The sequence below is a fragment of the Mirounga angustirostris genome, unplaced genomic scaffold, assembly GCF_029215605.1.
Source record: "Mirounga angustirostris isolate CCGP_5_RB_7025 unplaced genomic scaffold, mMirAng1.0.hap1 SCAF_4, whole genome shotgun sequence".
Taxonomy (NCBI): Eukaryota; Metazoa; Chordata; class Mammalia; order Carnivora; family Phocidae; genus Mirounga; species Mirounga angustirostris.
In genome coordinates, this window is record NW_026991712.1 from 116,351,640 (window position 1) to 116,376,737 (window position 25,098).

Consider the following 25,098-nt stretch of genomic DNA (forward strand, 5'->3'; position numbering starts at 1 on the left):
TGTCTTTAATCACCATCTATATGTTGTCAGGTAGATTATGTTTAATAGTTTCCTATGGCCACTACAGCCATAGGAAATTAAAATTACCACAAACTTGATGGCTTAATAATACAGAAATTTATTCTCAGTTTTGGAGATGAGAATTCAAGATCAGTATCACTGGGCCAAAATGAAGTTTCAGCAGGGCCACACTCCCTCCAGTAAGGAAATCTGTTCCTTACTTTGTCCAGCTTCTGGTGGCTGCTGGTACTCCTTGGCTTATGGTCATGTCAGCCTAATCTTCAAGGCCAGCATCTTCAGATTGCCCTCTGCTCTATCTTCACATGGCCTTTTCCTCTGTATGTGTATGAACCCCTGCTTCCTTTTAAAGATACCTGTGATTATATTTAGGGCCCACCTGGAAAACCCAAAAATAATCAAGACCAACTCAAGACCCTTAATTCAATCACATCTGCAAGGACATAAGGCAATAGTCACAATTTCCAAGGGTTAGGATGTGAACATCTTTTGGGAGGTCATTTCTGAGCCTACCACAGTGGGGATTATGGAGAAGATCACATCAAACAGGGGGAAAGAATTTGAATAAAAGCATGGGAAACAGGGGTGCCTGGGTGGCTCAGTTGGTTAAGCGTCTGACTCTTGATTTCGGCTCAGGTCATAATCTCAGGGTCATGGGATTAAGCCCTGTGTTGGGCTCTGCACACTGGGCATGGAGCCTGCTTAAGATTCTCTCTGGGACACCTGGGTAGCTCAGTTGGATAGGCATCCGACTCTTGATTTTGGCTCAGGTCGTGATCTCGTGGTCATGAGATCAAGCCCTTTATTGGGCTCTGTGCTCAGTATGGAGTCTGCGTGAGACTCTCTCCTCCATCTGTCCCTCCCCCTGCTCTCTCTCACATGCGTGTGCACTCTTTCTCCTTCTCTCTACTAAAATAAAAAATAAAAAAAATAAAAGCATGGGAAACAGAAATACCATGAGTGTAATTAGAGAATGGCAAGTGGCCCTGAGCTGTTGAATCACTGAATCACTGTATGTGAGGGGATAGCGTGGTGGGAGAGAAGGCTGAAAGTAGATTAAGGGCCTTGAGTGACAGGTTTGAATTTGAACCACATTCCATAGTTTGAGGAGAGTCACTGAAGATTTTAGAGAGAAGTGGTAGCCCATCATCTGTTTTAAGTGCATGGCTCTTTAGCACTGGGTGATAGGTTAGAGGGAGGATGCCCTTGAAATGGGCATTAAAAATGAGGATAGTTAAAAAGAGGGGGGATTTCATTCATGTGTTCAGAAAATACTTGTAAATACAACCTGCCAAACACCATTTTAGTTACCAGAGATACAGCACTGAGCAAGATAAGTCCTTGTTGTCTGAGGTTTTCATTTTAGTGAGCAAGATAGATAATTAAGAAATAATGACTTCAAATAGTGGTGAACGTCATAAGAAAATTAAATAGAGAAACATGCTAAAATTCTTGGTGGGGCTAGTAGGAGAGAGGCAGTGAGTAATATTAAGGCATATAGTTTTAGAAGCCCTCTCTGAGGAGGGTATATTTTGATATTTGTGTGTGTGTGTGTTTAACCATACAGATATTTATTTATATAGTAGGGAAAACTCATTTTCATCTCCTCCAAGGCACCATGAGGTCCGACCACATGTACACACACACACACACACACACACAGATTCCTTGCTACACACCAGTTTCCAAGTGGAGGAGGCAGCCATTGCTGCTCTAGCATTCACCCAAGGAAACAAAGGCAGGGCGAGGTGAGGTGGAGAGGAGAATCTGGGCCTAAAAGAAGGGCATTCCAGGCAGAGCACACAGCAATTGCAAAGGCTTTTATATCAGCAACTTTGCTGCAGTACCAAAACCCACAAAATCTTACCTTCTTAGGTCACTAAACCTTTTATTCTCACCCATATTATATGTAGGCTACAAATCAGTAGTGGCTTTGCTCCAGGTTGTAGCTCTATTCTGTGTCTTTTTATTCCAGGATTGAGGCTAAAGGAGTAGCCCCTCTCTGAGACATGGTCTTCTCATAGTAGAGAAGTGTGAGTATGAGCCGTAACCATGCAAAAACATTTGCAGCTACTTAGATATAGTAGGTCACATCCACTCACACTCCATTGACCAGAGCCAATCACATGGCCAATCTCAGAGTCACTCCTTCTGAAAAGGAGAGGTGAATAACTATATAGAGTAATATAATATATAATAGAAACAAGCCAGGTATGTTTAAGGTATAGAAAGAAGAAGGGCTCAATGAGAATAGAGAATCTTGGTTTGTTTTGCTCGCTGATCTATCCCACACCAAAGAATACCTTGTGCACAATACATATTCAATAAATATTCGTTGCATGAATGAATGAAAGCCAATGTAGTTAGAATGTAAAGGAGACATGAGATCGCAGTCACTAACAATGTATCAGTCGGCATATAAGAGGAAACTTAACTTCACCCCTGCCTTAGAATTTGGTTCTATAGCCAACTCTTTCCCCTGGCTCTCTGTTGCAGCAGTAGAAGCTTCAGCTCCGTATCTTTAGCTCTGCTACAGATTACGAGCTCCGTATCTTTAGCTCTGCTACAGATTCCCTATGAACTTCCCGTTTAGATGGACTGCCATAGCCTGAGACCCCTCCCTCCTTTCAAGAACATCATCAACTCCTATTTCTCCAGAAAATGCTCTTTTCCCCATTCCATCTATGTTTTTCAAAAGAAGCTAATGTCTTATAGAGGTACTCTCCAGGGGTATGACAGCTTCTGGCTCAGGGAGCACACCTGGAAGAACCAGGGGATTGTGGAGTCAGGTCTGTACCATTACTTGATTAGGTAGTGAGCACATTAAAAAGACATCATCCAAAAAAAGGGCATCAGTGTTCGACTGTGTCTCTACACCTCTCATGATCTTGCTCTACACTGCTTTTGCTAATGTTTTTTCATCATGATCTTAACAACCATACTTATATAGTACTTTTTAAATTGTTGGGGAAATGCTACAGTTTATTAGCCAAGGCTAGGCCATTCAGAGCCCTTCCCTAGAATTTTCAAAATTGGAGTAGAGAAAACAACTCTCAGTCCCTCTGGTGGTGAAACTGGGAGGTGTGACTGTGTTTTTGTCTCCTGTGGAGAAAAGCAGACTGAGATTGGGTAGAAATGTGGATGAAGCAGAGCCCTGGTGAGGTTCAGTTTTCTGGCTTCAGTTACCTGTAAGCCTGGCCACACTTCTTTCCTTATCATGGTGACACGAACTTTCTAATAAATTCCCCTTTTTGCTGAAACTGTTTTTGATTGGGTTTCTGTCTGTGCAGCTGAGAGAGCTGAGTAATATAGCTACTATGCACTGATCTGTTTCTCAGCCTCAAAGCTAGGAAAGAATATAACAAAGTTTCTTCTTAGTTTAGGGAACAATCAACTTTCTGGCAAACTCTCAAACTGGTAAAGTGTCAATAAATTATGCAATTTATTATGCAATAAATTATGCAGTTATGTTCAAAATTTCTTTTTATTTTTTTTAAAGATTTATTTATTTATTTGAGAGAGGGAGAGAAAGAGCACCAGAGAGCAAGAACGGGGAGGAGCAGAGGGAGAGGGAGAGAGAAACCTTAGCAGACTCCTCACGGAGCTTGGAGCCTGATGTGGGGCTTGCTCTCACAACCCCATACATCATGATCCAGCTGAAACCAAGAGTTGGACATCTAACTGACTGTACCACCCAGAGGCCTGCAAAATTTCTTTTAAAAATAGATCTGTATTAAAAAAAAAAAAAGACAGTGGTGCCTGGGTGACTCAGTTAAGCATCTGCCTTTGGCTCAGGTCATGATCTCAGGGTCCTGGGATCGAGCCCCACATCCAGCTCCCTGCTTGCAGGGAACCTGCCTATCCCTTTCCTCCGTACTGGTGCTCTCTCGCTATCTGTCTCTCTCTCTCTCTCTCTCCAATAAATAATATTTTAAAAATCTTTTAAAAAAAGACATTTAGGAAGTAAGTGCTAAGGAATGAAGGGAAATAATACTGTCATCACTGTTGTTGCTGGAACATCAAATTTTATACCTTACATTTTACATAAAAGTAAATCAAAAGTTGTGTGTTTCGTTAGTTTAGCTGGAACTAGATGACTATATATTGATGATATGTCATCTGTGTTATAGTAGGGCATTCCCCTCCACATCAAACTTTAAAACTGAAGGAAACAGAATAGGAACCCTATAATTAAATGCACAGTAGAAACACACTACCTATAATTGCAAAACATTGAGAATAACAAATGCCCAAACGATAGGGAATGAATGAGTAAAGAAACTGAAATAATATCTGCTAATCAAAAGTGAAAATTTTATGACTGAGAAAATTTATAAAATGTTTAAGATACTCTCTTAAAAGGCAAATGTTTAAAAAATTACATGTGATTGCAACATAGATCTGAAAGATAATGGATGTTTTGGCTGCCCCAGCAGCCAGACACCACATTAGAGGGGTCCCCATTATATTGTTACTTTCTGCTCCAGCCTAGTCTTGAAGTACTGGGGTCTGTCTGTTTCTCATGTCTGATTATTGTCTTCACCTCTCTCTAACCATTAGCTTTGTTATTTCTGTTTCTGACCTTTTCTTGCACTCTTTATCTTTTTATGCTTGACTCAGTGCACAGACTCATTGACTCAGCTTCATAGATACTAACAGCCTCAGCTTCCCCAGCTTTAACCCATCATTTGGGAAGACTTTTTCTATACCTATCCTATCTGACCTAAAAGCAGCAGCCTTACAGGCAGAGTCCCCAAAATATATACAGTTGAAACTTTAGTATGCTAGAGTCTTAGGATAATGGGTAATCTTTTTTCTTCTTTCCAAGTTTTCCTTTGTGCCAACACCATTGCAGTAACCATTTTAGGAGGAATTAGCAGTAAGCTTTTTCTCATCTCTGCCAAGAGTGGCACCTAGTGGTGATTCTGCAGAACTGCACTTTACAGCCTCAAGTGGACAAAAAAAGATGCTGCTGATTATTTCACTAGCATTTTTGTGTTTATAACATAGCAGTGCAATATTATGTATACCAGGCACTAATTTACTTGGGAGCAGAAACCAGCTCATGGAGTAGCTGGTCCAGAAATTATATAGGCCCTGTAGATTTCCCATCGTACACCTGAGGCTCATACTTAATTCCCCATGAGATTCCAGGTTTATTTTCATTTCATAAGACTGGATCTACTCTGGACAGTAATTCTTATGTAGTGAGCATTTGCATCTACTGCTGAATCGTGATGTTTTTAGACACTGTCGGGTATCTTGTAAATGTTCATCACTGTATTAATTTCCTCCGGCTGCCTTAACAGAGTGTGACAAACTGAGTGGCTAAAGCAACAAAACTGTGTTAGCTCGCAGTTTTGTAGGCTAAAAGCCCAAGAGCAAAGTGTACCAGGGTTGGTTTCTTCTGTATGATGTGAGAAAGAGTCTGTTCATGCTTTTCCCCTAGTTTCTGGTGGTTTGCTGTCAATCGCTAGCATTCCCTGACTTTCAAAAATACCACTTTCATTTTCATGTGACATTCTCCCTGTATACCAGACTGTCTCCAAATTCACCCTTTTTATAAGGACACTGTCATCAGATTATCCTCCCCACAACCCATGACCTTAATTTAGCAAATTACATCTGCAATGAACCTATTTCCAAATAAGGTCACATTCTGAGGTACTGGGTGGTAGGGCCTCAATATGAATTTGGCAGGGGGGTACATAATTCCACCCACAACAGTCATTGTACCTCCAGACTTCATTTCTGCCATGTTGGTATCAGCCATAGCGATGAATTGCCTTGTCCAATACAATTTGAGTAGAAGTGGTATATGCACATCTAAGCAGAAATTAAAATTTTTTTCCCTCTGCTGTGAAACTAACAGTATTCCAAAAAGAGGCTATTTCATCAGCTTATGTCTCAGAGTGACAGTGACATGGAACAAAGCAGACCTGACCTTCAGTGGGTATGTAGTATGAAGAAGAAACCTTTATGATTTTAAGCCACCAAGACTTTGGCGTCATCTGTTACTGAAGCATAAATTAATTTAAGCTGACTGATACAATAAGTACCTAACTTAAGCTGATACCATAAGTTCACTTCTAATGTGTAGATTTTTTCATTCATTCATCAGATATTTGTTGAAAAATTACTATGTTGAAAAATTACTATGCTAAGCATAGTTCTACATGTTGGACGCTGTGATAGTTAATTTTATGTCAACTTGGCTCGGCCAAGGAACCCACATATTTGTTCAAACATCAGTGTAGATGTCTCTGAAGGTGTTTTCCAAATGAGATTAACATTGAAATCAGTAGATTTTAAGTAAATTGCCCTCTATAGAATATGGGTGGACCTGATCCAATCAGTTGAAGGCCTTAAGAGAAAAAAACTAAGCCTCCCCCCAGGAAGAGGGAATTCGGCCTTCAAACTGCCAGACTGCTGTGCAGATCTCAAACTTGCTGACCCCCACAAGTCCCACGAGCCAATTCCTTGAATCACTATATATATATGCACATCCTGTATTGGTTCTGTTTCTGTGGAGAAACCTGATTAATACAGACACATACCAGTGAACAAGCTAGAACTAATCCTCAGGGTTTGCAGTCTAAGCAAGGATATAGATAAATAAACAGGAAAATTACAGTGTTATATATAGTAAATGCTGGAAAGTACTCCATGTAATAGGAGTACGTAGGAAGAACATATAACCTAGACCTAGGGAATCAGAAAACACTCTCTGGAGGAAATGAAGTCTAACTTGAGAACTGAAAGTGGCAAGTGGATTAGGAGTTAGCAAAGTGCAGAGACAGGGTGGTGAGGAGCAGGGATCGAATTGAATATAGAATATGCATTCTCAACAGGGCCATTATTGCTCTCAAGGGGAGAAAATTGGTGCTTGGCGGGTGAAACCAACCATAGCTATTACAATGTTTTGTGACCTTGTAAACCTCAGCCCTATCTGACAAAACTCCTTAATTTATGGGGCAGTAGGGGAGATGATTAGAAGAAATATCTAAAAGGTCTCCTTATGGGAGCAGTGATGAAAAAAAGGTTGGTAAACATTGGTGTAGAAAGACCACTAAGGCAGAGGAATGATCATATGTGAAGCTACAGAAGTAAAACGGAATATTTCAAATATTAAAATGGTTGAGGCATAGAGGTGGAAAGGAGCAGAGGCAGGGAGGTTGTGAGAGAGAGGCTGTTCTGGATACAGATTTTAAAATTAAATCTGGAAATAAAATTTAAAAAGCCTTCAATTATCTAAATATTTTAAGTAAAATGGGACTTTGTATCTAAATGACCTGCTGCAGACTTTTCTCAATTGTTTATATATGAATTTGTACTTTGTGTTTGCAGCTACATGCTAAATGAATCATTAAGTTTTAAACATTTTAATGGCAAAGGACAATTGTTAAAATATCTTTTCTGTCTATCATTCTGGGACTTTTTAGTTTTATAATTGTAGTTTCTAAAATAGCATCATGTTCAGGTGGGTGCTTAATCATAATGATATTCTGGAAGGCACCTTAACCTCTGGAGAATTTGCATGTGATTTACTTCACTGGAGTTTCAAAGATTAAAAAATATGAGAGTAAAAAGGTATTTTTCTTGGCTCCATTGTTGGAATAGAATGAGAACAATGGTTTATTTAATAACCATTATCATTATCTTCCTCCCAGACTGAATTAAAATTGCTTTAATATTCTATTAGGAAAATCTTTATAAAAATGCTGCCAATCATTTTTTTTTTCCCTAGCAGCTTGTTAACAGTGAACTCAACACTAATTTAGTGCTTTGGGGAGATAGTATAAACTTAATTTTAAAATCTAGAGAACTAAGAAATTGTATGCCGGACCATAATTTTAACTTTTAATATTTTTCTACCATAGCCCTAGCTTCCTTGATATAAGGAGACCTGATCTAAATGTCTAGTACACTTTTTTAGGAGGCAGCATTCTGGTAATATTTTTTATAAGGTCATGTTACATAAAAGACAGTATATAGAAATAAATCAGGGGGCACCTGGTTGGCTCAGTCGGTTAAGTGTCCAACACTTGATTTCAGCTTGGGTCCTGATCTCAGGGTTGTGGGATCAAGCCCTGCGTTGGGGTCTGCACTCAACATGGAGTCTCCTTGACATTCTCTCTCTCTCTCCCTCTCCCTCCCTCTGCCCCTTGCCCTGCTCATGCTCTTGCTCTAAAAATAAATAAAATCTAAAAAATGAAAAAAGGAAAGAAATCTGAGTATGTATTCTGGAGTCAAACTGACTGGGTTCAAATCCTGAGTTGAATCTGTTTGGGTTTAAATGTTACTAGCTTCTGTAAACTTGGGCAGATGTGTAAAGTTCTGTAACCTTATCCTCTGACCTCACTTTGCTCCTACATAAATTAGGGGTAATAAGAGAACCACTACATAGGGTTGTTGTGACTATGAAATGATTTAATTATGTACAACACTTAGAACAGTGCCTGTATGTGCTCAGGACTCAATAATGTGAGCTGTTATGATTTGGGGCTCTCTACTGCATAGTTTTAAAACCACTTGTTGAGTGCTTCTTTCCTGTATGCCATCCAAGGCACGTACTTGTGGAACTGTTGGTCCATCTTACCTAAAATGATCTTCAGAGAATGACTCAAGGAATTTTTTAAACTGACTTTTTTAAGTATCATTATTGTTCTCTTCAGTACATTTCAGGCCTTCAGATTGGTTTATTTTTTTAGGTGAGGGTGATATTTTTGTTCCTTTGTGAGAAGATAAACATCTAAGGATCATAAGAAAAAGCATTCCTTAGGGCAGTAGGTGGGAGATGATTGCACTTCAGAATTTTGTATTTTGGGGTCTGGCATTTGTCATTATGGTACTGCTTTTTTCCATGGCAACAGTAGGGAAAAGGTAGAGCTATCTGTGATTTTCTGGCTTTTTTGTTGATTAAAGAAATTTTAAAAACCTTTCAATATTTGTATCTTTCAGAAGATGTCTTTGAAAATCATCAATGCGAAACGAATTGAAGGCCTTGATAGTAATGTGTGGTGAGTACCTTGGAATAAAAAACAATAATTTGGTGACGCTTTTTTCCTACACATTTTGGTATTCTTAGTTGGGTATCAATAAATTGAGATTTGTAAGAAACTTCTAAGTTCATTAGTTCAGCCATCATTTAATTAGACAAAGTCATTTCGTAAGTGGTAAAGTTTTTGTTGGGAACTCATTTTTTTTTTATTTGTAAGACTAAACTAGGTCTTAGTTTTTCAGTTTTATGTTAAGATCATGAGGTATAAAACACTAACTTTGTAATTATGGTACTTATTAGTATTTTTTTTAATTTTAGGATTGAATTTACAAAGTTGGCTGCAGACCCCTCTGTTGTGAATCTTGGTCAAGGCCTTCCAGATATATCCCCTCCTATATATGTAAAGGAGAAATTATCGGAGATTGCAGCAATTGATAGCCTGAACCAGTATACACGAGGCTTTGTAAGTATATGAAGACCATGTGGGGCATGAACTTGTATTTTATATTGTATTTTGTGTGAATGTACTCCTGTCACTTCTGTGTACTTGGCTTTCTGGGACCAACTGTCCCAACCTAATAATCAGAGGGACCACCACCCTTGCCCTTACCTCCTAGAAGGAGCCGTCCCCAACTTCTAACCCCTCCACAGTCTTATCTTGGTTTTTCCTTTACTTATAGGGTCTGATGGCAACAAGGGAGGGAGAATCTTCTCTCTTTTTTTTCCAGGTTTTTTTTTTTTTAATTCCAGTATGGTTAACGTACAGTGTTATATTAGTTTCAGGTGTACAATATTGTGATTCAGCAATTCTACACATTACTCAGTGCTCATCACGATGTGTACTCTTAATCCCTGTCACCTATTTCACCCATCTCCCTGCCCACCTCCCCTCTGCTAACCACCCATTTGTTCTCTGTGTAGTTAAGAGTCTGTTTTTTGGTTTGTCTCTCTCTTTTTTCCTTTGTTTGTTTGTTTTGTTTCTTAGATTCCACATATGAGTGAAAGTGTATACTATATGTCTTTCTCTGACTTATTTCACTTAGCATTATACTCTCTAGCCTCATCCATGTTGTTGCAAATGGCAAGATTTCATTCTTTTGATGGCTGAGTAGTATTCCATTGTGTGTGTGTGTGTGTGTATGTATGTATATATATTGTGATACATATAGAGAGATATATATATCTCTCTCTATATATATCACATCTTCTTTATCTATTCACTTGAACTCTTTCCATGTTTTGGCTATTGTGGACATTGCTGCTATAAACATTGGGGTGCAGATACCCCTTTGAATCAGCACTTTTGTATCTTTTGGATAAATACCTAGTAGTGCAATTGCTGGATCACAGGGTAGTTCTTTTTTTTTTTTTTTTAAGATTTTTATTTATTTATTTGACAGAGAGAGCACAAGCAGGGGGAGCATCAGGCAGAGGGAGAGGTAAAATCAGGCTTCCCCGCTGAGCAGAGAGTCTGACGCAGGGCTCAATCCCAGGACTCCGGGATCATGACCTGAGCTGAAGACAGTGGTTTAACCGACTGAGCCACCCAGGCACCCTGGGTAGTTCTATTTTTAACTCTTTGAGGAACCTCCATACTGTTTTCCAGAGTGGCTGCCCCGGTTTGCAATCCCACCAACAGTGTAAGAGGGTTCCCCTTTCCACATCCTTGCCAACATCTGTCATTTCCTGACTTGTTAATTTTAGCCATTCTGACAGGTTTGAGGTGATATCAAACCTGTCAGAATGTGGTTTTGGTTTTGATTTGTATTTCCCTGATGAGGAGTGATGTTGAGGATTTTTTCATGTGTCTGTTGGCAATCTGTATGTCTTCTTTGGAGAAATGTCTGCTCATGCCGTATGCCCATTTCTTGACTGGATTTTTTGTTTTTTGTGTATTGAGTTTGATACATTCTTTATAGATTCTAGATACTAGCCCTTTATCTGATATGTCATTTGTGAATATCTTCTCCCATTCTGTAGATTGCCTTTTAGTTTTGTTGATTGTTTCCTTTGCTGTAACCTATGCCCATTATTTAAATATTTTCCACTTTTTGTAAATATATGTGAGTATATGTATATATGTGTTTTTATATTGGAATAAGCACAGGGGATGGTATTGCACTGTCATCAGGCTGTGGAAGACATTGGTCACCTCAGGGAGATGTGAAGGAAGTGTTGTTGAGGAGAGATCATAATTCTTTTTAATACAACTTTGCCTAATTTTAATTATTATATGAAGAATGCATTATTTTTGTAATTAAAAATTTTAAGAAAACACAGACCCTTATTATTCTGAGGAAACATGTGTAGTGTTTATGGTTGCTTTCAGATCACCCATTGCTAGAATTTGTTAGATCTGTTATTAAAATGAAATTCAGAGGAAATTTTGGATTTCCAGGAGTGGTGACAATCTTTTCTTGCTCTTTTCACAAATTATGTATATTTTTTGGAGCTTGAATTTAAGTAGTCTTTTTCCCTTGCTATTATTTTTTAGTTTACTGGCTGTGTTCTGTTACCCCCCCATTAGTAATTATACCCAATTTCTCTAATATTATAATATCTCCTAATTTCAAAATATGAAAAATAGGCTACAGCTTTGTTTTTGTTAATTTCAATTGGGTGAGGGCCTGTGACATACTAGCCAACATTCTGTCAAAGGTGACAACAAAAGTATCTTAAAAAAAAAAAAAGCCTCCTTTTCATGTGAGCTGGGATGGATAACTTAAAATGACCAAAGGCTATTTTACTTCATAAACCTGGGGTATATCCTACCAGCCTCCCTCTTGTCCTGTATCCTGACCCAGTTTATTACTCCAGAGTCCTAGGTGCCCTGCACTTGGACTCTCACTTGGCAACTGACAGAAAATCAAGGTGGTTCTCCAAAAGCAAAAAGAGGAGCTACATGCTAGGAAAAAATAAGCCATAAGAAATACTGACTTCAATACCAAATAAGACAAGGAGGGGAAAAGGGAAGGAAAAGAAAGAGAAGGAGGCAAGCGCAGAGAACACAGAAGAGAAGAATCGAGGAAGAGCGAATGAAGGAGTTAAGACTCCCTACAGGGATGCCTGGGTGGCTCAGTCAGTTAAGCGTCTGCCTTCAGGTCAGGTCATGATCCCAGGGTCCTGGGATCGAGTTCCACATCGGGCTCCCTGCTCAGTGCAGAGCCTGCTTCTCCCTCTGCCCCTCCCTGCGCTCGCTTTCTCTCTGACAAATAAATAACATCTTAAAAAAAAAAAAAAAGACTCCTTACATGTCTCCGAGTTTGTGCATTTACAGTCCCTTCATTCCTCTGGTGAACGTTGTTGTTTGCTTGGATGACTCCTCCCCTCTTGGCTCTCATGTGGTGAATGTCCTACTTCCTCCTAACATAACTCTCACATGAGCACTAATGTGTATTTCTTGGGGGAATTTGTTTTTGCCCTCTCTCCATAATCCATTGGTTGGCATAATAGCCTTCTCTTTGGTAACATGGAAGAACAGAATCAGGATGTATAGACAATGCAGGTTTTCTTTTTTTTACTGGGAAAAAAGTCCAACTCTATCCAATATAATTTAATTACTGTCAAAAATAATTGAATGTGATTTGATTGCTGTCAAAAATGTACTGTCAAAGATATATTTGGTACTGAAGCCAATCTTTATCAAAACATATACGTTGGAATTTTAAATTCCAAAACCAACTGTTTAATAGGGTTTTTTTTTTCTTAGTCATTAGCAAGTTTTCATGATCCTTCATGTAGGAATCCTCTGAAAGTAGTGAAAAATGTTTTTTATCTCCATTAAAAAATACAAATTTTCCTTGGATAATTACAAACATAAAACCTAAATTTTAAAAATTCTTTCATTTTAGATCCAGAGTACCTCCAAGAAGTAGATCCCATAATCAAATTCAAGATTTTTTTTTCTTCTTTTTTATTCAACAGGGTCATCCATCACTTGTGAAAGCTCTAGCCTGCTTATATGAAAAAATTTATCAAAATCAAATCAATCCAAATAAAGAAATCCTTGTGACAGTAGGAGCGTATGGCTCTCTTTTTAATGCCATTCAAGGATTAATTGATGAGGGAGATGAAGTAAGTATATTAACATTATCATCTTACCTATATCAATTATTATCATTTGTACTGCCTTTGAATCTTTTATTTATTCTACATTTTATTTTTAATAATTTTTGACATATAGTACACATGAGTAAAATTCACAAATCATAAGTATACAGCTTTATAAATTGTTTACAAATGTATATTTATATGTGTGTGTATATGTGTCCATGTAACCACAAACCAGGTGAAATATAGTACATTTCTAGCACCTAGAAGGCTCCCTTTTGCCCCTGTGTAGTTTATATTCTTCCAGAGGTAACTACTCTTCTGTCTTGTATCACCATAGGCTCATTTTACCTGCTCTTTAACCTGATATAAATGGAATCACACAGTATGTACTCTTGAACAGCTTCTTTTATTTATCATTATGTCTGTGAGATTCATCTATTTTGTTGCATGTGACTCATTCTTATTTTTACAGCCTGTTTAGGTAAGGGTAAGTGGAAGGGGCTAGCAATGATGGGGAAAATGAGTCTTTCATTTGCATGACTAAAATTACCCTTATCTGAACTCAGTCAGGGAGTATTTGGTCAGTGTGTTTTTGTGCCCAACATTGTTAACAGCACCATGTGTAACAAGGATGAGTGATTTCTGCTTTAGTACTGTGACCCACATGGCTCCAGACTCAGTCAGCTCTGCCCCTGTGTCCCCATCATCCTTCCAGTACCCCTGCTTCAGTATTTCCTGACCTCTTCACTCATTCAGAAATCACTGAGGATCTCCTATGCTAGGCACCACGGGAGATTTTTAAAAAGACAGTTTCTGTGTGGAAGGAGATCCCCGTTTAGTAGAGGAGATACTCGCAAACTAGTGAATGGGAATGCGTGTGACAGTCAGTGGTGGACAATGTGCAAGTTATGGTGGTGACGGCCTGGAAGACTCCAGAGAGGCATTGCTTAAGTCTGAAGAATGAATATTTACCGGGATCTATGTTGTTAATTCCTTTCTTTGAACTCTCATGGCACTTTCCCTGTACCTCTTGTATAAAAGATACTGCTCTTACTTTGTATTATGTTTTTCTGTTACATCTCTAACTCCCTCTCCTATGCCAGACAATAAGCTACTTAAGGAAACATCTGAAGGAAGTACAGGTATACTTTTATATATATAATCTCCTTTAATCCTATAAACTAGTTGAAAGTTTTATCTCATTCTTTGATGTTAATCCTTTGTTGCTTCCTCCTCCTGCATTCTGCTGGAACATCCCGAGGCTCAGCCCTTGACTTTCTTTTCTCTATTCTTTCTTCCCTGATCACTGTATCTGATATTTTGAAACCAAACACATGTCACTTTCTATCACATTGACCTGTTTTATTTCCTTTATAGCATTTATTACCATCTGAAATTATCTAATTTACTTCCGTGATTTCTTGTTTTTTTGTCTCTCTTGGTAGAATGTAAGTTCCAGGAGAACCAGTTTATTGCTGTACGGCCAGTCCTTAAAATACTGAGTACTCAAGAAATACTCTTCAGAAAGAGAGGGGAATTATTCCCATCATAAAAATAAAGAAATTGCAGCAAAGAGTGTCAAGCATATTCTTTCAATTTTACCTCCCTGCCTCCCCAATTTATTTTCCTTTATTGAGCTCTCACTTCAAAGCAGGCACCTGTGTTTCTCACTAGGGTTCAAAGATAGGTCGTCTTGGTCTCTGAGAATTTCACAGACTAATTAGGAACTTACAGTCTGCTTGAGGGAAAGATCCCTTCCCAAGGGAATGAACAAAGATTGATTTCTTTGCCCTTCACAGTAGCTAACACCTAACATAGTAGACTGTATAGTAGGTGTTCAGTGTGAATTGAATGACTAGCACAAACAAAGGGGCTTTAGAATGTAAGGCCCTTATATGAGAAAGGCGTTTGAGCAGGTATTTCACATCATAAGAAATACACAGTTAAAAGTGCAAATTTAGACCAATTAAGTATTACTAATCTAACCAACAAAAGTTAAGTGAGACAACTTAGTGTTGATTTGTGAAATTATAAATAGTTACTCAATTTTTCTAAAGCAATTTGGCTGTCTGTATAAGGTGCCATAAAAATTTTTATACCTTTTAGGGGCACCTGGGTGGCTCAGTCATTAAGCGTCTGCCTTCGGCTCAGGTCGTGATCCCAGGGTCCTGGGATCGAGCCCTGCATCGGGCTCCCTGCTCCGCAGGAAGCCTGCCTCTCCCTCTCCCACTCCCTCTGTTTGTGTTCCCTCTCTCACTGTGTCTCTCTCTATCAAATAAATAAATAAAATCTTAAAAAAAAAGTTTATACTTTTTAATCTAGCAATAGCAATCGTGTGAATTTATTCAGCTATTTAAAAGTAGAGAAACTACATATACTCACAAATAAACATAGCATTGCTATTTATTTATTTTTAAAGATTTATTTATTTTAGAGAGAGAGCGTGCGGACGCATGGGCACTAGTGGGGGGAGGGGCAGAGGGAGAGAGAATCTCAAGCCAACTCCTCCCTAAGGACGGAGCCCATCACGGGGCTCAGTTCCACGATCATAAGATCATGACCTGAGCTGAAATCAAGAGTCAGATGCTCAACCACCTGAGGCACCCAGGTGCCCCAGAATTGTTATTTATACAAGCAAATGATAAAAAAAAAAATCTATTCTAGAATTCAGAAGGCTCTCAAGTAGCCATTAAGATAATAAATACTAAAACTATAATAATAGGAAATTTTCATGAAATATTACTAGGTTTAAAAAGATAAAAAGAGGGGCACCTGGCTGGCTCAGTTGGTTGTCTGACTCTTGATTTCGGCTCAGGTCATGATCTGAGGGTTATAAGATTGAGCTCCGTGTCAGGCTGAACGTGGAGCCTGCTTAAGAGTCTCTCTCTCCCACCACCCCTCACCCCCCGCACTTGTGTGCTCTCTCTCTAAAATATATTTATATATTATATATATATATATATATATAAATATTGAATATATATGATGGGTATAAATTATGTGTTCAAACTTTCCTTATAGAAAAGTAAAAAGGATGCTAGATTTAGGCTGGTGGTTTGTGGGTGGAATACCACCTGGACAGGTTGACCCTCTGACTGACCTAAAAGCCAGCCCACAGGTGATTAAGAGAGAGCACGTAGAGGCCAAGGAACAAGGAATATATCTCGAGGGGCTAGGAAAAAAGACTGAATCTAGATATAAGTAGCATCTTAACTAGTCTCCCCACATCCAGTCTTTGTTTTGGAGTGCTTTTGAGCAGAGAGAAACATCTTTACTCTCAGGATAATACTTGTAAAGTAGTACCCCATAATGGAGAGCATTGCCATGTTATCTTCCCTTATAGTCTTTGGCTTCTGCCCCTCTCTGATATTTTATTTTGTAACTTAAAATTTAAAGAAATTCTTAATGTTTTGGCTGGAACATTCCTTTGAGGATGTGATGAGACCTATGGCTTCTTCCCCCAGGAAAACCTACCTAGGCACATGTAAAGCTTTGCATATAATTTCAAGCATCCCCACTGCAAGCCCTTCTGTAGATCTCATTAAGAGACCAAGGACTCCTGGACAAGTGTATCTCTAAGGTCTTTTCCACTTGGCTGTTAGCTCCAGGAAAGGAAAGCCAGCTTTTTCACTGCTGCATCTCAACATGTAGTATAGTGCCTTACACATAGTAGGTACACAGTATTTTTTTTTTTTTGCTAACCCATCCCCCCACCCCCCCTCCCCTCTAGAACCCTCAGTTTGTCTCTCAGAGTCCATAGTATCTCATGGTTCATCTCCCTCTCAGATTCCCCCCCCTTCATTTTTCCCTTCCTACTATGTTCTTTTTTTTTTTTTTTAAACATATATTATTTGTTTCAGAGGTACAAATCTGTGATTCAACAGTCTTACACAATTCACAGCACTCACCATAGCACATACCCTCCCCAATATTGATTACCCAGCCACCCCATCCCTCCCACCTCCCACCACTCCAGCAACCCTCAGTTTGTTTCCTGAGATTAAGAATTCCTCATATCAATGAGATCATATGATACAGTATTTTTTAATACTGTGCCTGGCTGAAGCTTCGTGTGATCATCAAAAACCTCTTGCCAGACTATGGCTTCCTTGTTTATAGTTGAAACAATACCCAAAAGCTTTTGAATATAGAAAGATTCTAGTCTTTTAAAATCTTTGCCAAAGCCTTTCCGCTTCATGAAATCTGTGACTTCTGGGTTGGACTCCCACGGTATTTTTTAAACAAATGAATAATTGATATGTTAAATTCTTACTTGGTTTCATTTTAGGTCATAATAATAATGCCTTTCTATGACTGTTACGAGCCTATGGTGAGAATGGCTGGAGCAACACCTGTTTTTATTCCCCTAAGATCTGTAAGTTTGCCAGCACCATTCACATGCTTTAAGATGTTTTGGAAATACACAGAATTGCTTTGTCCCTGATGAAGTTTCCACTTTGATTACTTTTTGGGATTTACTGTGTATCTCTACTATGGCTGAAGGTAACCAACATCTTGAAGAGGACAACTTTTATTACTTTATTCTGTTTTTGCCATGTATCTCTGTTGTATCAGCATTCACATATGTCATGTTATCTTTTGTATGTGTCTCCCCATCAACATGAGCACCACTAGCTCAGAGACCATTTCTAACTCACTTTCATAGCACTGCTCCCCAGTGACTAACTGTGTAGGGTATGTATGCTGGGTGCTTCATAAATGCTTATTGAATTCTGAATAAAGTGAATTTTTTAAATTTTGCTTTTATTTTTAGGAATTTAATAAAGTGTACTACCATTGTCTTTTTAAAAACCTTACTAAAATAAGTAATACACTAAGGTGAATCACAGAATCTTATATTAGCCCTAAAGTACCAGACGTGTTAACCATCGTTATAGCTGGCTCCTTTGAAGGAACATAGACACTTTAACAGCTGTTTATGTCGACAAGAGTTTATTTTCCCATTTAATAGGTGTGAGCATGAGACTCAAGTCCTCTTGGGCTCTTAAGGCTTAGTGATTTCTGCTTATTTTCTTTGTTAGTCATTTGTTCAGTTACCTTTGCCTTACCTTTCTCTATTTTTTTTTCCCAGTAAGGTATTTATTTGTAAGACAGCAAACGTGAATTAATTGAATTAAATCACATTTTGATTCTTCATACTTAGAAACCTGTCGATGGGAAAAAATGGTCTAGTTCTGACTGGACATTGGATCCTCAAGAACTGGCAAGTAAATTTAATTCTAAAACCAAAGCTATTATACTGAATACTCCACATAACCCCATTGGCAAGGTGAGTCTTTGATCTCTTTATACAGTCTTCTGACCTATCATTTACTCACGTGATGAATCATAATTGGCTCTGCTCTTTTGTTTTCTTTAACACATATAGGTATATACCAAAGAGGAACTCCAAGTAATTGCTGACCTTTGCATCAAATATGACACACTCTGCATCAGTGATGAGGTTTATGAATGGCTTGTATATACTGGAAATAAGCATTTAAAAATAGGTACTGATTATTACATAGAGTCACAAATCTAAATGTGTTTGGGCACATGTGGAACAACTGATTGGAAAGGATCCCAGAACAGCTTTAAAATAGTCCTTGCAATGGGTATCTGTCCGGATGAGCACTTAAATGGGATTTGAATAAATGATGCTTGACTGAATAAATAAACAAATTGAAGGACAAGCAGTACAAACTAAGGGGAAGGGATTTTTGGATCATACTATAAAGCTATGAAACCAGAGAAGTCCTACTTTTGCCTATACCCTTGGCTTTTTATCAAGAATCTATTATTACTTGGTACATAAGATACAGGGAGCTTACTTGTTCCCAAGCTGGACTGTCTGTGCTGAGTAAGTTGCCAAAATGCCAAGTCAGCAGGAGAAAAGTGCAGGGCCAGTAAGTTATTGCTGCTTGATCTTTGCCTGGGATTTCTTCATTACTACTGGGCTGTCTCACAAGTGTCTCAGTGTCTTCTGGAGTTATTCAAACTGATATCAGCTATAAGATTATATGCTGGGCTGCAGACTTTGGGTCTTTGCACTTCTCCTTCCAATGCCCTGGAAACTCTTTTCCCGCTAGATATCCATATGGCTCAGTCTCTCACCTCCCCCAGAGCTTTATTCAGATACCACTTTTGGTGGCCACATTTAAGACAGTTACAAGCTTTCCTTCCAGCATTTGCTTTGCTTTTTTTTTTTTCCTGTTCTGTTTTGTTTTTTCCTTTGTAATAAATATCAAGACCTATATTGTTTACTTCTAATCTGCTAGAATGTAGGGACTTTTGTTTGTTTTAGGGTCTTCTGAATCCCTAGTTGCCAGGATGGATCTTGCACATGCTAGATGATCAGAATGTAATTGATAAGTAAATGAATAGAAGGTATGAAAAGGATAAGGGAAGGAAAACTAAAATCATTGTGGCAGAAATTAATAAATAAAAAATTAGGGCCCTTACATATAAATAGTTGTTGTATATATCATAATTATCCCTATGGTACATTATAAATTGTAGAACTACAGAGGACGAAGCAACTGCTTGAGGGGATCAACAGAGGAGTGGGCAAAAGATCGAATTTGCTAAGCAGAGAGGTAGAAGGAAAATTCATACCAGATAAACTAAGAGGACTGAGGCAAGGAGGCATAACAGATCAAGATATACTTAAGATTAGGGCAAGTGGTTTATAAGGATATAACAGGCAACGATGATAATGGAAAAGTAGGGTAATTCTGACAGCCTTGAATATGAGAACAGAATTTAAACTTGTTGAGGAAGTCAGTGGTTCTGAAACTCAAAGCCTTACTATAGAGCACCTCAAAGCCACAAAGTTCACATCATGAAATAGGGATACATTGCCTTCCATCCTGAAACAAGAAACAGTTTTCCTAACAGAAATTTAATAATTAGAAGAAGTCATTAGGGGTGCCTGGGTGGCTCAATGGGTTGAGCATCCAACTTTTAGTTTTGGCTCAGGTCATGATCTCAGGGTTGTGAGATGGAGCCCTGCATGGGGCTCCATGCTCAGTGGGAAGTCCCCTGCTTGAAGAGTCTCTCCCTCTGCCCCTGACACCCCCCCGCTCGTGCACACACACACACACACACCCCCTCTCTTTCTCTCTAAAATAAGGAAATAAATCTTTAAAAAAAGAGAAGTCAATATAAAAATCATAGTTCTGTGCATATTTGTCACAAAGAGCCATTGAAATAAGCCCATCAGAGTTTTTTTTTTATTTTGCCATTAGTATTCACTTACTAAATGTTCATTTGCTTCACCGTTGGTAGCATACACTCTCAGATAAACAGTAGTACTTATTTTAAGTGCATAAGAAAATTTCATGGAAGGAAACTTAAAATTGATTTCTAAAGAAATTCTACACATTACTTTGATCACCAAAGTTCCAATGAGCATACTTTGAGAACTACTGCAAGAGGTGTGCCATGGCAAGGGAATTAGTTACATGATTGGATTTGTGTTTTTTTTTTTTTTAAAGATTTTATTTATTTATTTGACAGAGAGAGACAGCGAGAGAGGGAACACAAGCAGAGGGAGTAGGAGGGGGAGAAGCAGGCCTCCCACCGAGCAGGGAGCCCGACGCGGGGCCCGATCCCAGGACCCTGAGATCATGACCTGAGCTGAAGGCAGACGCTTAACGACTGAGCCATCCAGGCGCCCCTGGATTTGTTTTATAAAGCTAAGAACCAGCTATAGGTGAGGATCTGAATTGAGTCAGATAGGCTAGCAGTAGAGTTGACACATGTGGGCTATTTAGAAGTCAAAACAATGTGGGGGGGAGTATAGCATTTGAAGATGGAAAGAGAGCAAGCAAGTATGCTTCTGAGATCTCTGACTCAGCCCCATCAGCAGTGATGAGGCTCTTCAGCAGAGGTGGAGATGTGCTGGGGAGGAGCAGATCTGTGGGGAGGAAGGAATATTCCTGCCTCTCATGCTTTATAGTCTTGCTGAGTTTCAGTGTCTGTGAGACAGAGGAGAAGATTCTGGAGACAAGCCTGATAGTCAGGATCAAATTATGAGGGGAAACAGTTTGGCCAGTCATCAAAATTTTGTTGATGGTGGAACCCATGGAAGAGAATGTTCTCAGGGAGAACAGATAAAAGAAGAAGACAGCCAGAGATTTGCAAGGTGTGGTGTTGCCTTGACACAGCAAACTGCTATTACATGTCAAAATTGCATTAGGGTTCATCTTCACCCTTCTTGTTGATGATCTCTGTTTCAGGTCACTTGAACTATTTCCAGTCAAAAATCAGATCACTATGGACACGTAATTATTTTTTGTAATTTTTAATAATTAAGCAGAGAGAGGAAGAGGCATCTTTCTAATGAATGTAATTCTGTACTTAACATAAAATATATGTTCATGTCTATGCAATAATGCCTCAAATCTTTAGAGTTTTAGTTAACTCAGTTTAGCAATATTTATCCAATACATAACTTTAAATGATCTTGAGATTTGTTGTTTGAACCTTTATTATATTGTTTAAACCATGTTATATGATAAGCCCCTCATAGTAAAAATGTAGCAGATATTACTTGCTAAAGATATCAAGACATATATTTTTAAGTTAGATTTTTAGTTGTTATAACAGCCCATAAACAAGAAAAAAATGAATTCACTATTTCATTATTTACAGAGTACAGTTTGGTTCCATGAAAACTTAGCTATTCTATCAAATACAGTGGCCTTTGTTATGCGAAAGATGCAAAATGGCTATTTCATCACACTATTGCAGAGTGAGAGTAGCTCTTTAATATAACACAATAAGGCTTTCTAGCCATACATCATGAATTAGCATCATCCTCATGCTTTCACTGAGATGGTTTTCCCTGGGGTAGCACCCTTCCTCATGTTTCTCATGTTTATCTGACTTCTACTGAAGCCTAAACCACCTGTGAATAACTCATAGAACTGCTGTGGCTGATTTAAGGATCATGGGTCATAAATGAGAAGTGCAAAGGCCAGTTGCCTTTCAGATATAAATGCAAGCTTAACTTACCAATATTGGGTTGTTTTTGTTTTTTTAGTTTTTATTTATTTATCCATTTAAGTAATCTCTACACCCATTGTGAGGCTCAAACTCACAACCCCGAGACCAAGAGTTGCATGCTTTTCCAACTGAGCCAGCTGGGTGACCCTAGGTTTTTTTATTTTTATTTTTGTTTTTGTTTTTGTCTTTAAATAATCTCTACACCCAACATGGAGCTTGAACTCCTAACTCCGAGATCAAGAGTTGCATGCTCTACCAACTGAGCCAGCCAGGCACCCCTAGATACTGTTTTTTTTAAATGATCAGACCTGCAAAGATTGGAAGTTTTTTTGGGTTTTTTGGGGTTTTTTTCTGTAGATTCACACACAGTGCTGTGGTCTTCTGACTATCTGTTTACTTTAACTTCTGCGGCTCTGAGTTGGAGAGGACATGAACATCCAGATGTTTTTAAAATTCCTTAGGGCCCTTTTTATTGAAGTAATAGAATTTGTTCTTAGATCAGATTCTTGATTCAAATGATGTCTCCAGATTTCTGTAAAATGACATTTCAGTCAACAAAAGAAACCTCTCTTTCTAGAAAAAAGATAAATTAATACATTGATATTGATATACGAATCTTTCAGTATTTAGATAATTAGTATAAAATTCCTTGTAAGTTATTCAGCTGATCAGTTTACTGTTGGAAAAAAAAAAAGACATCTACTTTTAAATGGCTAAAATAGTCATCAAAATTACTTAGCTCTTTTTAAAACATATTATACCTATAACTATTACATTGATATTTTCTGAAAAAACCTACTTTTGACATGTGAGTAGTTTTGATTCCCTTTGTATATAACTTATCATGAAAACATGTTAAGGTTGTATTCATTTCTCTGGATGATTCTGATTTTCAAAGAATTTATTTCTAAGTATTGTTCTTACTAATAGACCTTCCTGGTTTGGGATATATATTAACTTTATTTATTTATTTATTTATTTATTTATTTATTTATTGAGAAAGAATGTGTGTGCATGTGCACATGGGGTGGGGGGGGCAGAGGGAGAGGGAGAGAGAATCTTAAGCAGGCTCCACATCCAGTGTGGAACCCCATGAAGGGCTCTATTTCACCACCCTGGGATCATGACCTGAGCCAAAATCAAGAGTCAGATGCTTAACTGACTGGGCCACCCAGGCACCCCTATATTATTACTTTAAAGGAGGTGATACTCTGCATTATACAAATGTTTAGATTTTCTCTGGTCAAATAGGAAAGTGGGACATGTGTCATGGTATTCTTTTGGATTACTTTGGAAGACTACAGATGTCTCAAAACTTGAAAGGATATGATATATTAAATGTTAGCATATTCTTTCTTCTAATGGACCCTCTAAATATTTTCTTCATTTATCTTTTTGTTATACTCCGCAGAGAATACACTTGTAGCTTTTCCGGTTTATGTAGTCTTCCTGCCTTTACAAATATTGCCAGGTGTTTCACAATGGACTAAGATTATGTATGAATTCATTTTGGAAATTTTGTTAGCTACTTTACTTGAGTACGAGAAGATTAAGAAAACAGTAGCTTAGACCCCACAGAAATGGCTGTTTTTTTTCTCTTTGTGTATACCAACACTCTTAGAACAATAGAAGAGTATCTACTGTACCTCTACAAAACAAGTGAAAAACTCATGGGATTGCATGTGAAGAACTTCACGACTAAATTACTTGAGGAATCCAAAGAACAGTGTAGGTAGCATTCTCAGGAGATTCACAAGGGAATCGTTTACCAATGTCCAGCAAAATTCACAAGCTTTTACATTCTATATACCCATGACTTTGTTAGCTCCATTCCCTTCACCCCAAATACCTTTCTTCGCCTTCTCTGACTGGCAAAGACCTATGTGGTCTTCTGAGTCTCAGCTCAAGCATTACTGGCTGCAGAAAGCTACCCTCAACCTTCTTCTGTCCTTGCATGATACTCCATGCCTGTTGAGATTACAGCACTTACCACACTGTATTATGGTTGTTGTTTTACTTTTCTCCTACCCCCACTAGCCATTAAACTCCTTGAAGACAGAAACTGCTTCTTTCTCATCTTTGTTTCCTCTAGACCTAGCATAATCCCTGGCACCTGGTCATTGCTAATAAATGTTTGATAAATAAATAAGCATAAGAATGAATGATTTTATTAAAGATATCAACTTGAGAACATTTATGCAGTCGTTTCTCATTATTTGTGGAATCCATATTTGTGAATCACCTACTCACTGAAATAGATTTAACCCCAAAGTCAATACTCTTGGCACTTCACATTCATAAACATGCAGAAAGGGGCAAAAAATTGGAGTCACCTGATACATGTGTTCTCAGTTGAGGTCAATAAGGCAACACTCTGCCTTCTTATTTCAGCTCATACTATAAACAAGTGTCCTTTTCATGGTGATTGCATAGTGCTGAAGTGCTGGCTAATATTTCTAAATGCAGGAAGGCCATGGCGTGCATTATGGAGGGACTAGGTATGCTAGATGAGCTCCATTCAGGCCCAAGTTCTAATGCTCCTGGCCATGGCTCTTGGCCATGGAGATTATATTAAGGGGCGATACCCAAAAAGTATGGGCTTCTCTTGGGGTGAAAAAATGTTCTAAAACTGGTTACACAGCTTTGCAGATATACTAAAAACCATTGAATTGGACAGTTTAAAGAAGTGAATTTTATGGTGTGGGATTTTTATCTCAAAATTTTTAGCAAAACACACACACACGCACATGCATGCACACCCAGATTGCAGGACCCTACCCCCAGAGTTTGTGATTCAGTAGCTCTGGGATGCAGTCCAATAATTTGCCTTCCTGACTAGTTCCCCACTGAGACTGCTATGTTGGTGTGGGGACCACATTTTAAGAACCATTGCCTTAGGAAGCCTGGAGAAATAGACTCGCAAAATGGGCAGAGAAGATATGAGTAAACACTAGCCAGACCACAACCAAAGGGTGCCACAGGAAGAGAATATTGAATGTTCAGCTACCACTGACACT

At 38.4% G+C, this 25,098-nt stretch overlaps 1 protein-coding gene across 8 annotated transcripts in view; it reads left to right on the forward strand.

Moving 5' to 3' along the window:
* The window catches only part of KYAT3 (kynurenine aminotransferase 3), a 62,034-nt gene that overhangs the window by 21,323 nt on the left and 15,613 nt on the right, over window positions 1-25,098 (forward strand). For all 8 annotated transcript variants that reach the window (XM_045897265.3, XM_045897263.3, XM_045897261.3 and 5 more), the window contains 6 exons: window positions 8,980-9,038; window positions 9,338-9,482; window positions 12,944-13,093; window positions 17,361-17,447; window positions 18,237-18,362; window positions 18,462-18,582. In XM_045897265.3, coding sequence (XP_045753221.1) covers window positions 8,983-9,038; window positions 9,338-9,482; window positions 12,944-13,093; window positions 17,361-17,447; window positions 18,237-18,362; window positions 18,462-18,582 — 685 coding nt within the window. In that variant the 5' untranslated portion in view covers window positions 8,980-8,982. The remainder of the gene's footprint in view (window positions 1-8,979; window positions 9,039-9,337; window positions 9,483-12,943; window positions 13,094-17,360; window positions 17,448-18,236; window positions 18,363-18,461; window positions 18,583-25,098) is intronic.